The 13,801-nt window shown below is 46.1% G+C and overlaps 1 protein-coding gene across 1 annotated transcript in view; it reads right to left on the minus strand.

Annotated features, from left to right (window-relative positions):
* Window positions 1-13,801, minus strand: part of gcn1 (GCN1 activator of EIF2AK4) — a 175,491-nt gene that overhangs the window by 135,509 nt on the left and 26,181 nt on the right. Inside the window, exons 5-9 of the mRNA XM_038793220.1 lie at window positions 12,889-12,997; window positions 10,762-10,860; window positions 7,150-7,284; window positions 4,673-4,741; window positions 3,913-4,021 (exon numbers count right to left, since the gene is read on the minus strand). Coding sequence (XP_038649148.1) covers window positions 3,913-4,021; window positions 4,673-4,741; window positions 7,150-7,284; window positions 10,762-10,860; window positions 12,889-12,997 — 521 coding nt within the window. The remainder of the gene's footprint in view (window positions 1-3,912; window positions 4,022-4,672; window positions 4,742-7,149; window positions 7,285-10,761; window positions 10,861-12,888; window positions 12,998-13,801) is intronic.

Here is a 13,801-nt window from a genome sequence, read left to right on the forward strand (position 1 = left end):
CTGCCATCCTTATCTTGTCTGGCCTGCATCTGACTCGTGGTTGACTCTTGAATGCCCTCTGAAATGGCCTAGTCAGCCACTCAGTTGTATTCAACCCCCCACAAAATCACAAAAAAGAAATGAAACCGGAAGGACCAGCAGGCACCAGGAACCCAGCCCTGCCGACCCTGCAAAGTCCTCCTTATTAACATCTGGGGTCCTGAGCCAAAGTTACTCACAGACTGTCTCACCGGCAGGACAGATCCAGCAGAGGTGGTGGCACAGTCAGGAAGGAGTTGCCCTGGTAAACCTCAACATCGACTCTGGGCCCCATAAAGTCTCATGGTTTCAGGTTAAACATGGGCAAGGAAATCTGCTGTTTACCACATACCGGCCACCATCAGCTGATGAATCAGTACTCCTCCAAATTAGGGTGTTGAACACCACTTGGAGGAAGCACTGAAGGTGGCAGAATATGCTCTGGGTGGGGGAACTTCAATGCCCTTCATGAAGAGTGGCTCGATAGTACCACCACAGACCAAGCTGGCTGGTCGTAAAGGACATAGCTGCTAGACTGGGCCTGCAGCATGTGGTGAGGGAACCATCAAGAGGGAAAAGCATACTTGACCTCATCCTCAGCAATCTGCCTGCTGCAGATGCTTCATGACAGTATTGGTAGAAGTGACCACCGCACAGACTTTCTGGAGACAAAATCCGGTCTTCACATTGACGATACCCTCCATTGTGTTGTGTGGCACTACCACCAAGCTAAATGGGATAGACTTCGAACTGATCTAGCAACAAGACTGGGTGCCGTAGGCCATCAGTAGCAACAGAATTGTATTCAACCACCATCTGCAACCTCATGGCCTGACATATCTCCCACTCTACCATTACCACCAAGCCTGGGGATCAACTCTGGTTCAATGAAGTGTGCAGGAGAGTATGCCAGTAGCAACATCAAGCATACTGAGAAATTAGGTGCCAACCTGGTGAAGCTACAACACAGGACTATGTTTGTCTCAAACAGAATAAGCAGCAAGTAATAGACAGGGCTAAGCAATTCCACAACGGACGGATCAGATCTAGGCTCTGTAGTCTTGTCACATCCAGCTGTGAATGGTGGTGGACGATTAAACAACTCACTGGAGGGGCAGGTTCCACAAATTTCCCCATCCTTAATGATGGAGGAGCCCAGCACATATGTGCAAAAGACAAGGCTGAAACATTCGCACAATCTTCAGCCAGACGTGCCGAGTCGATGACCTATCCCGGTCTCTTCCAGAGGTCCCCAGCATCACAGATGTCAGACTTTAGCCAATCGGATTCACTCCACTTGATATCAAGAAATGGCCGATGGCAATAACATGCTTACGGACACTCAGTTTGGGTTCCACCAGGGTCATTCAGCTCCTGACCTCATTACAGCCTTGGTTCAAACATGGACAAAAGAGATGAATGCTAGAGGTGAGGTGAGAGTGACTGCCCGTGACATCAAGGCAGTATTTTACCGAGTATGGCATCAAGGAGCCCTTGCTAATCTGGAATCAATGGGAATCAGAGGAAAAACCCTTCGCTTGATGGAGTCATACTTTGCACAAAGGAAGATGGTTGTGGTAGTTGGAGGTCAATCACCTCAACTCCAGGACATCACTACAGAAGTTCCTCAGGGTAGTGTCCAAGGCCAAACCATCATCAGCTGTTTCATCAATGACTACCATTCCATCACAAGGTCAGAAGTGGGGATGTTTGCGAATGACTGCTCAATGTTCAGCACCTTACTTGACTCCTCAGATAATGAAGCAGCCCATGTCCAAATGCAGCAAGACCTGGACAATATCCAGGCTTGGGCTGACAAGTGGTAAGTTACATTCACACCACGCAATGACATCTCCTGCAAGAGAGGATATAACTTCCCCCCCCCTTTAACACTCAATGGCAGTACCATTGCTGAATCCCTCAATCAACATCCTGGGGGTTACCATTGATCAGAAACTGAACTGGACTAGCCATATTAATACTGTGTCTACCAGGGCAAGTCAAAGGCTTGGAATCCCACGGCGAGCAAGTCACCTCCTGACCGCCCAAAGCCTGTCTACCATCTACAAGGCACAAGTCAGGAGTGTAATAGAATACTCTCCACTTGCCTGGAGGAGTGCAGTTCCATCAACACTCAAGAAGCTCGACATCATCCAGCTCAAAGCAGCCCGCTTGATTGCTCCTCCTTCCACAAACGTTCAAACCCTCCACCACGAACAGTGGCAGCCATGTGAACCATCCACAAGATGCACTGCAGTAACTTGCCACGGTTTCCCAGGCAGCACCTTCCAAACCCACGATCATTACCATCTAGAAGGAGAGGAGCAGCAGATACGTGGGAACTCCACGACCTGGAGGTTCCCTCCAAGTCACTCGGCACCCTGACTTGTAAATATATTGCCGTTCCTTCACGGCTGCTGGGGCAACATCCTGTAACTCCCTCCCTAACAGCACAGTGAATATATCTACACCTCACGGACTGCAGCGGTTCAAGATAGCAACTCACCACCATCATCTGAAGGGCAAGTAGATATGGACAATAAATGCTGGCCTAACCAGCGACGCCCATATCACGTAATAGAATAAAAATAAATTAATTTTAAAAAGTAATAATCAACCCCGGCTCTCTCCTCCCCACCCCCATACCCTCTCCCAACTCACCTTCTGAAATCCTTGCTCCAGCCCAGCATTGTCAAGGATTGTGCTAGGAAAAAGAATCAGCATTTGTCAGGATTGGGAGAGGATTGCAGCACAGGAGGTAGGGGGGGAAAATAGATTAGCATTGCGGGATTGCAAGTGGGGGGAACATCAGTGATGAACAGTGTCGGGGGAGGGGGGGGTTAAACAGAGAAGAATATAGTAGTTAATAGATTACACTGAAGGAGGGGGTTGAACACCATCAGCGAGGGGAGTTGTCCATACACCCGTGAGGGGTGATAACCTTAAGGGGTAGGAGGAACATCATCTGGGGTTATGTGTGTGTGTGTGTGTGGGGGGGGGGGGGTGCCTGTGTGTGTGGGGGGGGGGGGGGGTGCCTGTGTGTGTGTGGGGGGGGGGGTGCCTGTGTGTGTGGGGGGGGGGGGGGTGCCTGTGTGTGTGTGGGGCAAGGGTTGCCTGTGCGTGTGGGGGTGGTGCCTGTGCGTGTGGAGGGGTGCGTGTTTTTTTAAGGTTGGCAGCCTCCATTGGATTTAGAAAAAAAAATGCAGGTCAATGAACTAAAGACAGACCTTAAGCTCTTAGCTTCCTGACTCTGCTCATCGTGGGTCCTGCTCTGCCGCTGAATGGAAGATCTGGGTCATTACAGTCAGCCTGAGTGATGGCTGGGGTGCAGATGTGGGGCACTTGAAAACCAGATTACATCCAGCATGGACAAGAAATTTGGCAGCAGGAAAACAGAAACGGGGATCATCTTCATGGTGAAACAGCCGAACAGCACTCACTACCTAGCCTTGTATGAAGCATGCTCACGTGATGTATTTTATTTTTTTTGTTTTTTGGATCCGAGTGACTTTGGCAAGGCCGGCATTTATTGCCCATGCCTAATTGCCTTTGAGAAAGTGGTGGTGAAATACCATCTTGAACTACTACTGTCCATCTGATATATATGTTGTTGGAGCCACACTCATCCAAGCAATCGGAAAGTATACGCACACACTCTGGACTTGTGCCTGCCTTGTCAATGGTGAACATGTTTTGGGAGCCAGGCAAGTTAATCACCAGAGTTCCCAGCCTCTGACCTGCTCTTGTAGCCATAGTATTTATATGGCTGGTCCAATTCAATTTCTGAGAATTGGCTGACTGTGCTCAATAACTAAATGTCAGACAAGAGAACATTAAAAGGACACATTAAATGGCTTTGCATTAACAGTGCAGGTCAACATGCATGTCACTTACTTTCAATTACATTCTCAGGACTGCGCAGGATAGATTTATGCATTGAAGGGAGCAGGGATTCCTTGAATTCTTGATGGGACACATGTCGAAGCAATGACTCACAGCGCTCCTGCAAAAACAAGCAGTTAGACTCAATGGCTGGTTGTTTTTGCACTAAATGTACACTTTCTTCAATGCCACAAATTTTTATACCACACCGAATTGCTTGGAATCTATCCTATTCACTTGGGGCGTCACGGTGGTTAGCACTGCTGCCTCACAGCACCAAGGACCCGGGTTCAATTCCTGCTTTGTGTGGCTGTCTGTGTGGAGTTTGCACGTTCTCCCTGTATTTGCATGGGTTTCTTCCGGGTGCTTCAGTTTCCTCCCACAGTTCAAAGATGTGCAGTTTAGGTGGAGTGGCCACGCTAAAATTGACCCTTAGTGTCCAGGGTTACGGGGATAGAGCAGGGGAGTGTCCCTAGGAAGGATGCTCTTTCAGGCGATCAGTGCAGACTCGATGGGCCAAATGGCCTTCATCCACACTGTAGCGATTCTACGATTAATTCAGTGAAGACTTTCTAATAAGTAGAAAGTTTGAAGTCTTGTTTCACAGCTGTGATCAATGAAACTTAAAAGTGCCCAGAGTACCAGACTCAGCCAATAACTCGAGAGATGCCAAATGGACAGCTGAACTGGAGACAACTGACTAAATAAACCATGTGCTCACTTTGCTTAAAATTCTTACAAATATTTTGAATAACACTAAATCATTGCTCACCAGAAGATATTTTGGAGGCTTGGTCTTGCTCATCAGGACAGTCTTCATGTAGAGCTCTAACATCTGATTCTACAACACAATCGAAAGGGAAAAATCGGTCAGCCTTTCCCCAGAACTGATTAATGCACCTGATTACATCATTTCAGAATAATCTCAATGAAGCACGAGATAAGCCTTTGTCACAACTACAACAGTGTCCCTCCACCAAGTTGAAGAATTCCAGATTGTTGTGCAGCCATGCAGATTATAAAAGACACTGTTTGGAGGGGGTACAGCAGAGATTTACCAAAATGATGCTGAGGCTAAAAGTGTTTAGTTATGACAGGAGGTTGCATAGACGAGACTGGTACTCACTGGAATATAGACGATTAACGGGTAACCTAATCAAAGTGCTTACGATAGTTTTAAAGGAGTTGACTGGCGCGGGCACGATGGGCCGAAGGGCCTGTTCTGTGCTGTATGATTCTATGACAAGGTTAATGATATAGAGAAAAAAAACATTTCCTCTGGAAAAGAGGACATGAAAAATTAGAGCTTGGTCAGAGATGATGTCAGCAAGTACTTCCTCACACAAAAGCCAGTCTGCGTAGGTTTCCTCCGGGTGCTCCGGTTTCCACCCACAAGTCCCGAAAGACATGCTTATTAGGTGAATTGGACATTCTGAATTCTCCCTCAGTGTACCTGAACAGGTGGCGACCAGGGGATTTTCACAATAACTTAATTGCAGTGTTAATGTAAGCCTACTTGTGACACTAATTAAGATTTTATTATTATGAACTCCAAAAGCATAGGGAGGTGGTAAAGGAGAACCTCATGTCGGTGATGAAGCTGGCAACTGAGACCGTGCTGAACCCCATAAGGGGAATGATGGATAAGGTGGAGCGACAATTGGAGGACCAAGGAGCAACGATCAGGAACATGGAAAAAGCGGTCATCAAACAGGACAAGCAGATCGCTCCACTCGAGGCCGAGGCAACGAGGTTGACCGCAACCCAAAAGACACTGAAGGGGAAAGGAAACAACCAGAACAGGTCCAAGTGTCAAAATCTCCGGATCGTCGATACCAGAGGCCGCAGAAGGTAGGAGCCCAACGGAGGTCATTTCGAAGATGCCTGGAAAACTTTGGGTTTCACAAAATCCCCAGAAGTAGACTCCGCCAAACACTGAAATCGGGGGAACCACCACTGGCACTCATCCAGGCAAATGGAGAGTATTCCATTACACTCCTAACTTGTGCCTTGTAGGGGGAGGTGAGGAGATGAGGTGCTTGCCATAGGATTCCTAGCCTTTCACCTGCCCTGGTAGCCACAGTATTAATATGGTTAGTCTAGTTCAGTTTCTGATCAATGGTAACTCCCCCGATGTTGATCGTGGGGATTCAGCGAGGGGGTAATATCATTGAATGTCATGGGATGGTCATTGCCTGGCTCTTGTGTGGCGTGAATGTAACTTGCCACTTGTCAGCCAAGCCTGCATACCGTCCTGGTCTTTCTGCATTTGGACATGGACTGCTTCATTATCTGAAAAGCCGTGAATGGTGCTGAACATTGTGCAGTCATTCGCAAACATCCCCACTTCTGACTTTATGATGAAAGGAAAGTCATTGATGAAACAGCTGATAATGATTGGGACGAGGAAACTCCCCCGAGGAACTCCTGCAGTGATGTCCTGGAGCTGAGATGACTGACCTCCAACCACCACAACAATCTTCCTTTGTGCCAGGTATGACTCCAACCAACGGAGTTTTCCTCCTGATTCACATTGACTCCAATTAGCTAGAGCTCCTTGATGCCATACTTGGTCAAATTGTGTCTTGATGCCAAGGGTAGTCACTCTCACCTCACCTCTGGCATTTAGCTCTTTTGTCCATGTTTGAACCAGGCATACCCGATTCGATAGACGACTGCTAGAGGTGATGAGGGCCCCACTAGTTGAAACGAGAGAGAAGTGGGAGGATGAACTATACATCGAAATAGGGGGAGGACACAAGGTGAACTCTACCTCCTTGTGCAAAAGGTTGGTACACAGGAAACACCTGACAAAGACACACATTTGCAGGTTCTTTCCAGAGGGGTGGATGGATGCGAGCAATGTCAGGGTGTCCGGCAAACCACTCCCACGTGTTCTGGTCTTGCCCCGAACTGACCAGATTCTGGACCACCTTTTTCGAGGCCATGTCTGGGGTCGTGGGGGTTAAGGCGGAGTCATGGCCATTAGTAGCGATCTATGGAGTATCAGAGCAGCCAGAGCTCCTCGCTGGGAGGGGGTCAACTCCCTGGCCTTCGCCTCCCTAACAGCCCGACGGTGACTCCAGCTCGGATGGAGATCGGCAGTGCCAGTGATTCAGTGAGGTAACTCGTGATTGGGGGGGGCGGTGTGTGCATAAAGCTGAACTACTATTAGTCGCCAAAAATTGTAACGCAAACTTCTCCCAAAAGCAGAAAAGCAAAGTGTCCAATGTATGATGGGCTACATACCTTATGTTTGTTGATGGAGGCAATGTCTTTCTGGTCTGTACAGTACTGAACCAGAATTCCCAGCATTGCCAAGTGTAACGGGTTTGGTTCCAGATTCACTGTTGTTGCCAAATACTCCTGTGTAAGGTCTGGGTTCTGGAGAGAAACCGGACGTAAAACAGTTAACACATCAAATTGATAAGCTGAGCCGTGGAACAATGCTGCGCAACAATGCTTTCCCCTATAGGTCCGATCTCAAGTATCTGTGAGACTCTGCTAACCAGTGCACTGTGTATCTTTAGCATGCCCAACTTCTGTTAGACCCATTCTAGAATGTAACCTCAGACAGAGTGGCTGTAATTACTAGTTAACTAGCACTAGTTTATGCAGCCAAGTTGTAAATGGAAGGCTGACACCCTCATATAATCACCATTGTTTAAAAGATGCTCAATCTCCACATACTCGTTGAAGTTGTCAGCCAATGCAGAGTGGTCGCCCTCTCGCCTGGGACCTACCTGAAATCTCGACAGACACTCCAGTACAGCACTGAGTCAGTGCAGGACTGAGGGAGTGCTGCACATTTGGAGGTGTGTCTTTCAGATGAGGCGTTATATTGAGGCCCCATGTATCTTCTTAGGTGGGCATAAAACACCTCAATGCACTATTTTGAAGGGCAGGGGAGTTTTCAATGGCAACTTAAACAGTGCCTATAATGAAATATTTCCCCAAGGTATTTCAAATGGAGCATGCTGAAGCAAAATTTAACATAAGGCAATAGAGGGCAAACAGCCAATACTTTGCTTAAGAACTAGGTTTTAAGGAGCAGCTTAAGAGAGCTAGAGAGGCGTAGGAAGGGTATTCCAGAGAGTAAGAGCCTCAGCAGCAGGAGGCACAGTCACCAATGGGAGAGCAATTAAAATCTGGGATGCTCAAGGGGCCAGATTAATAATAATAATCTTTATTATTGTCACAAGTAGGCTTACATTAACACTGCAATTAAGTTACTGTGAAAATTCACTCGTCGCCACATTCCGGCGCCTGTTCGGGTGCACCGAGGGAGAATTCGGAACGTACAAATTACCTAACAAGCATGTCTTTCGGGACTTGTGGGAGGAAACCAGAGCACCCAGAGGAAACCCATGCAGTCACGGGGAGAATGTGCAGACTCTGCACAGACAGTGACCCAAGCCGAATCAAATCTAGGACCCTGGAGCTGTGCAGCAACAGAGCTACCCACTGTACTACTATGCTGCCCAGACACAGACATCTCAAGAGGTTTGTGGGGCTGGAGATTAGAGATAGGGAGGTGTGAGGACAGTGAATAACTTTCAAACAAGGATGAGCATTTAAAAATTGTGTTGTTTGGCCCGAAGTCAATGTAGGTCAGTGAGCACAGGAGTGATGGGTAATCTAGGATTGACACAAGTAAGGACACGGGCATCAAAATCTTGGATGAACTTGAGTTTACCGAGGGCAGAAAGTTAGGCCAGCATTAGAATAGTCATGTTTGGAGGCAAGAACGACATGGATGAGGGCTTCCGGAACAGATAAGATGAGCTGGAGTGGGGACTTTGGCAATGTTACAAATGTAGAAAGAGGCAACTTCAGTGACAGTATGGATAAGTTGTCAGGAGTTCAAGCTTTTGTTTCGATACATTCTACCTTCTAGGCTTGGGACGATTTTCTCCAGCAAGGTTGGTGGCACAGTGGTTAGCACTGCTGCCTCACAGTGCCAGGGACCTGTGTTCAATTCCCGCCTTGGGTCACTGCCTGTGTGGAGTTTGTACATTCTCCCTGTGCCTGCGTGGTTTCATCCGAGTGCTCCAGTTTCCTCCCACAGTCCAAAGATGTACAGGTTAGGTGGGTTGACCTTGCTAAATTGCCCCTTAGTGACCAGGGACGTGCAGGTTAGGTTATGGGATTACGGGGACAGGGAGTTTGGGTGAGTGGATATGGGTAGACTACTCGTTCGAAGGGTCGGTGCAGACTCGAAGGGCTGAATGGCCTACCTCTGCACTGTAGGGATTTAATGATTTGAACGTTGTCTACTTTCTCTGTAGTTTCAAGATCATTTCAAATATATAGTAAAGATGTGTCAGGCACTCACTGGTTTTAGACCAATAAAGCAGTTCTTTACTTCAGTAGAGTTCCTTCTCCTTTTAAGCTCTAATCACTTCTGCCCAGCTCTCTCAGAAGTTCACACAGGAACCAATCACTGACTGTTGTCAGTCTAATGTATATTTGTTTATATCAAGAGGGTTCCACACACATGGGGAAGGTGGCCATCGGCCTTGTTTTCGCTTCCCTAATCGCACTCCGGAGAATCCTGCTCGGATGGCGATTGGCAGCACTACCCACAGCTGCAAACTCGGAATTTCTCCACCTGGAGAAGATTAAGTACGCCATCCGGGGGTTGGAGGAAGGCTTCCTGGATACTTGGGGGCATTTTGTCGGCCTGTTCTAAAATCTGTTCGAGGCCAGCAATGAGGAGTAAGCCAAGAATAAAAATCCAAGATAGTCGAGGAACCAAAGGAATGCGCAACCAGGGAGGAGACGGAAGGAAGGTGGGGAAACCACAAGAGAAGAGGAGGGGACTACCCCTCTCTCTTTCCTGGAAAATAAAAGACAAACACAGCTGAAGCCAGGTTTTTTTTTTTGGGGGGGGGAGGGTGAAAGAGAGAAGATGGGCAACAGGGAAGTGGGGGGGGGGGGGGGGGGGGGGGGGGGGGGGGGGGGGGGGGAACTATAGACCAATCCAGAGGGCAGCAAATGTATAGGGTCAGTTAAACAAAGGAAAATAAACCCCTCTGTACAATAAAGTTTGCGCGGACAAGAAAAATGTAATGTACATACGCAACTGTTTACAAATGTGAGAAACGCCAATAAAAAGATTTTAAAAAAGAGGGTTTCCTGGGGAGTAGATACTTAAAGACATTGTGTTCAGCTTAGTAAGATGATGTAGTTAATGGGAGGAGCCAGGGACTGGAAAAGTCAGGTATTGAGGTCGCAGTTTAAGAAATGCAGTTTCAGATTGGGATGTGACCAGAGAAGCAGCTGATCTCGATATAATGATTTTAGATCGGTTTGTGGACAATGAGCAGTTTCTGGGGAAGACAGTCCAGTTCAAGATTTGAATGGGACCAGACCAGACAGACAGCTGAACTGAAGACAGTGAGTTAAAAATATTCCTATGTACAGGACAGGAGCAGTGTCTCAGCTTGGCAGTTCAAACACTGGTTTGACATAGGCACGAATCTGCAGCCGGAAGGATCTCTCTTCCTCAAAATGGTTTATCCAAGACATCTGTAGATAGAAATTATTCCAGAGTCTGCTAACTGTATTTAAAAGTGGATTTTGACCTGAGATGGGTTTTGTTTGAGTGGAGATAAAGATAGCAGTTAGGATTTTTTTGTTGTATTGTTAAGCATTGCTTAACTGCGAATTGAAAGCTATTGTCTTTATGAAGTTAGTAATACTGTGTTCGCAATAAAGTTTGTTTTAATACCATATCCTTATTTGTGTGTGGAATCTCTCCTGGAGCAAAGTGTCCTTTCCTTACAGTTTTACAAATTAAAATAAAATATTGCGGTGTCTGTTCGGTATCCCAGCAACTGTTGGGGTCAGATTCCATACCTCTTTCCACAGATGTTTGAGTTTCTTCAGGACTCCATTCACCGTGTGCTTGTTACCGCCACCCACAACCTCTGTTAAGAGCAGGCACTGTACATCCACCTATCAGCAAGCACAAGGCATAGTGGTTAGATCAGCATAAAAATGGTGCTAACTGCATCATTCAAAAACTCTGGACAAATGACACGGCAACATCTCGTGCAATTCAAAACCTCAGATTCACAGGCTTGGCTTTTGTTGCAAAAGGCTGGAATTGAACGCAGGTCCCTGGTGCTGTGAGGTAGCAGTACTAATCATTGTGCCGCCATGTCTAATTCCTGGATTTGTCTTGTAAACATTTTTGGAACTGCTTCTAACATATTTACATCTTGCCTTAAGCAATACTGTACACCTGTTTACATTTGAGATAAATCAGGAATATTTCAAGAGTTAAAGTGAGCTAGTTCAGTTTCCACAATGGCGATAGAGATATAATAAAATAAACTATGTGATGTTCTGTTGCGAATCGGCACCGGAGTCGCCAATAATGTTGCCAATTAATAATGATGCCCTTTAGAGTCGCCAGGTATCAAATGATACCATAAGGCTTTACCGGCGTTCGATCAATGAACCACACAACAAGTTTGTCAGTTCAAGTTCAAAGATGGTTTATTTACACACAAGGATTACTTCGACATGCAACACAAAACACTACAAGTTAAACTACACCTAATAAGTACAATAACCTATACAATAACCTATACTTAAATTCAGGGCAACCGGTTCTATACAGATGGACAATGCCTTTGTCCGGATCTTGCATGGCTGGGTGGGTGGAAGTGGCCTGTTTCTGCTGGGCTCATCCGTCTGGTATTGATCGTTGGTCTTGAACTTGCCTGTCTGGTCCTATGCTGCACTTGGGTTGGCATAAGCCAGATCCAAGAGAGACTGAGCACATGGCTGTGTCTCTTCTTATCCCTCTGGGATTTCGCACTCTTTGGGGTGGTCCTTAACTTGCACCCAATAATTCGACAGGCTTCGATCACTGCCTTCGATTTTGGCCAATAAAGGGGCGGGTGCCTTGATGGCTGGGCGTGTCCTTAGTGGTCATTGACCGTGGCTGTTTGGGCTCCCCGAGTAAAGGGAGTGGCGCCGATTAGTCTGCACCTGTATCGTTACCCGAGTACAGATCTTTTGTTCTGAGAAAACGGGCCATTAGAATGCAAACGAGCGGGGGTTTCGATCACGTCTAGCTATCTGGGTTGCAAATACACACACAAGGTCTGAGTCTATCGAGTCCTGGGCTGTCATAATTCCCATGGTCCTTTGCAGGTGGCCATCTGAGATGGCTACAGTGCTAATTCCAAAGAATATAGGATTATGACTTTATGATTTTTCTTTCAAGGAAATACATTTGACTTCTTACTGTAAAGTTACTTCATATTAAAGTTATCGATTTATTACTTTATCTCTTCAATAAAACCAAAAGAAATTAAGTCTGATTTTACAATATTCTACCACTTACCAATGCAAGAGAATATCTGTGGAGGCACAATGTCATTCAAGTAGCTAAAATAAGACTTTACTGTTTATTATCTTGGGTACTTAACCAAAAACCTACTAAGATTTCAGATTTGGTGAAGATATACTTAAGTCATAGGGGCCTGCCCAACAGCAACACAAAATATGGAGGCTTTTGAATCAAGAGAAAGTTAAGACCCCATAAATGTAATAGGCATCGCTACCAAAAATCTTCTCCATTCAGAAATTTCAAATTTGATCTGGCCCATTTTCCCTTTCTTACTTTATCAGATGTTTGGGCATTCCAAATTTCATTTTGGGAATTATGGTATACAAGCTGGAGACACCCCTCGGAATTCACCAGAGTAAGTTCTGTTGGCTGTTTTTTGTCATTCTTCCAGGCTATGAGAATGTCTTTCATGTGTCAATGGCAAGAACAAATCAAGCAAAGCTGCTGAACACCAAACAACTACAGATCCTACCATAGCCATCCAAGCCTAGCTGCTCTCCTTTCAGCTGAACATTCAGCCAGCTCCAGTTTCATTTCTACAGTGCATTTTCTAAGTATTGCAATAACTCCCCTTTGAACTACATGCAAAAAGCAGCCACTTCCACATTTCCGCCACTCACCAACTTTTTCCACATCTCAGTTGCTCGTTTTTCAGGGGTCACGAAGGCTGTTTTGACCAGCAGTAACGTCCAGTTTAGCGCAAAGGAAGCTGCTGATGCACTGCTCTTACTGTCAGAATGAGAGAGCGTGAGTGAGAGTGTGCTTAGGAGTAAGTGACATTAGATTATACAGTCATAGGTATTTAAACATCAGAGGCTCAAAAATAACAGGAACAGCAATCAGTAAATCCACATCTGATTGGCCTCAGTCAACCCCTCAGCACATTACCGAGTTGGGGAGGTGGTGGATATCATCCATGCTTTCAAATGTCCTGCTACACTGTAACTGTATTATTCCACATTCTCCCTGGCCTGCCTACCCTACAATTCCTAGTCATGGTTGACTTGCTGCTCCTTGTGCCTCCACTCACAGTCTGCTTTGCTGTGGGATGACGATGGAGCTGGAAATCACTGCCGCATCAGCTTCATTGAAAGATAGCAAAGGAATTCTGTTGGGAAGCAGGATTATCCCATTTGCCATTGCCAGATGACCCAATTAACATGAAACTGGATGCAAAGAAGGAGCTCCATCAACCATCATGCCAGTTCTTTGAAAGACCCGATTCTGAGGACGTAAAATGTTCCATCTCTGCTTTGTATCAATTCCATTTTAATCTACGAACTGCTAAGATCATGGAGTATCCATTTCAGATGATGATTTATTTGCACCAGTCGGTGAGATGGTAGCATAGTGGTAATATCATGGGCTGGTAATCCAGAGAACCAGGTTAATGTTCTGGGGACAAGGGTTCAAATCCCACCATAGGATTTAAATTCAATTAATAATCAGGAATATAAAACTAATCTTAAATTGTGATGACCATGAAACCTTTGTCGACTGCTGTAAAAACGTATCAGGTTCGCACATGTACTT

This window comes from Scyliorhinus canicula, chromosome 1 (assembly GCF_902713615.1).
Source record: "Scyliorhinus canicula chromosome 1, sScyCan1.1, whole genome shotgun sequence".
Lineage (NCBI taxonomy): Eukaryota > Metazoa > Chordata > Chondrichthyes > Carcharhiniformes > Scyliorhinidae > Scyliorhinus > Scyliorhinus canicula.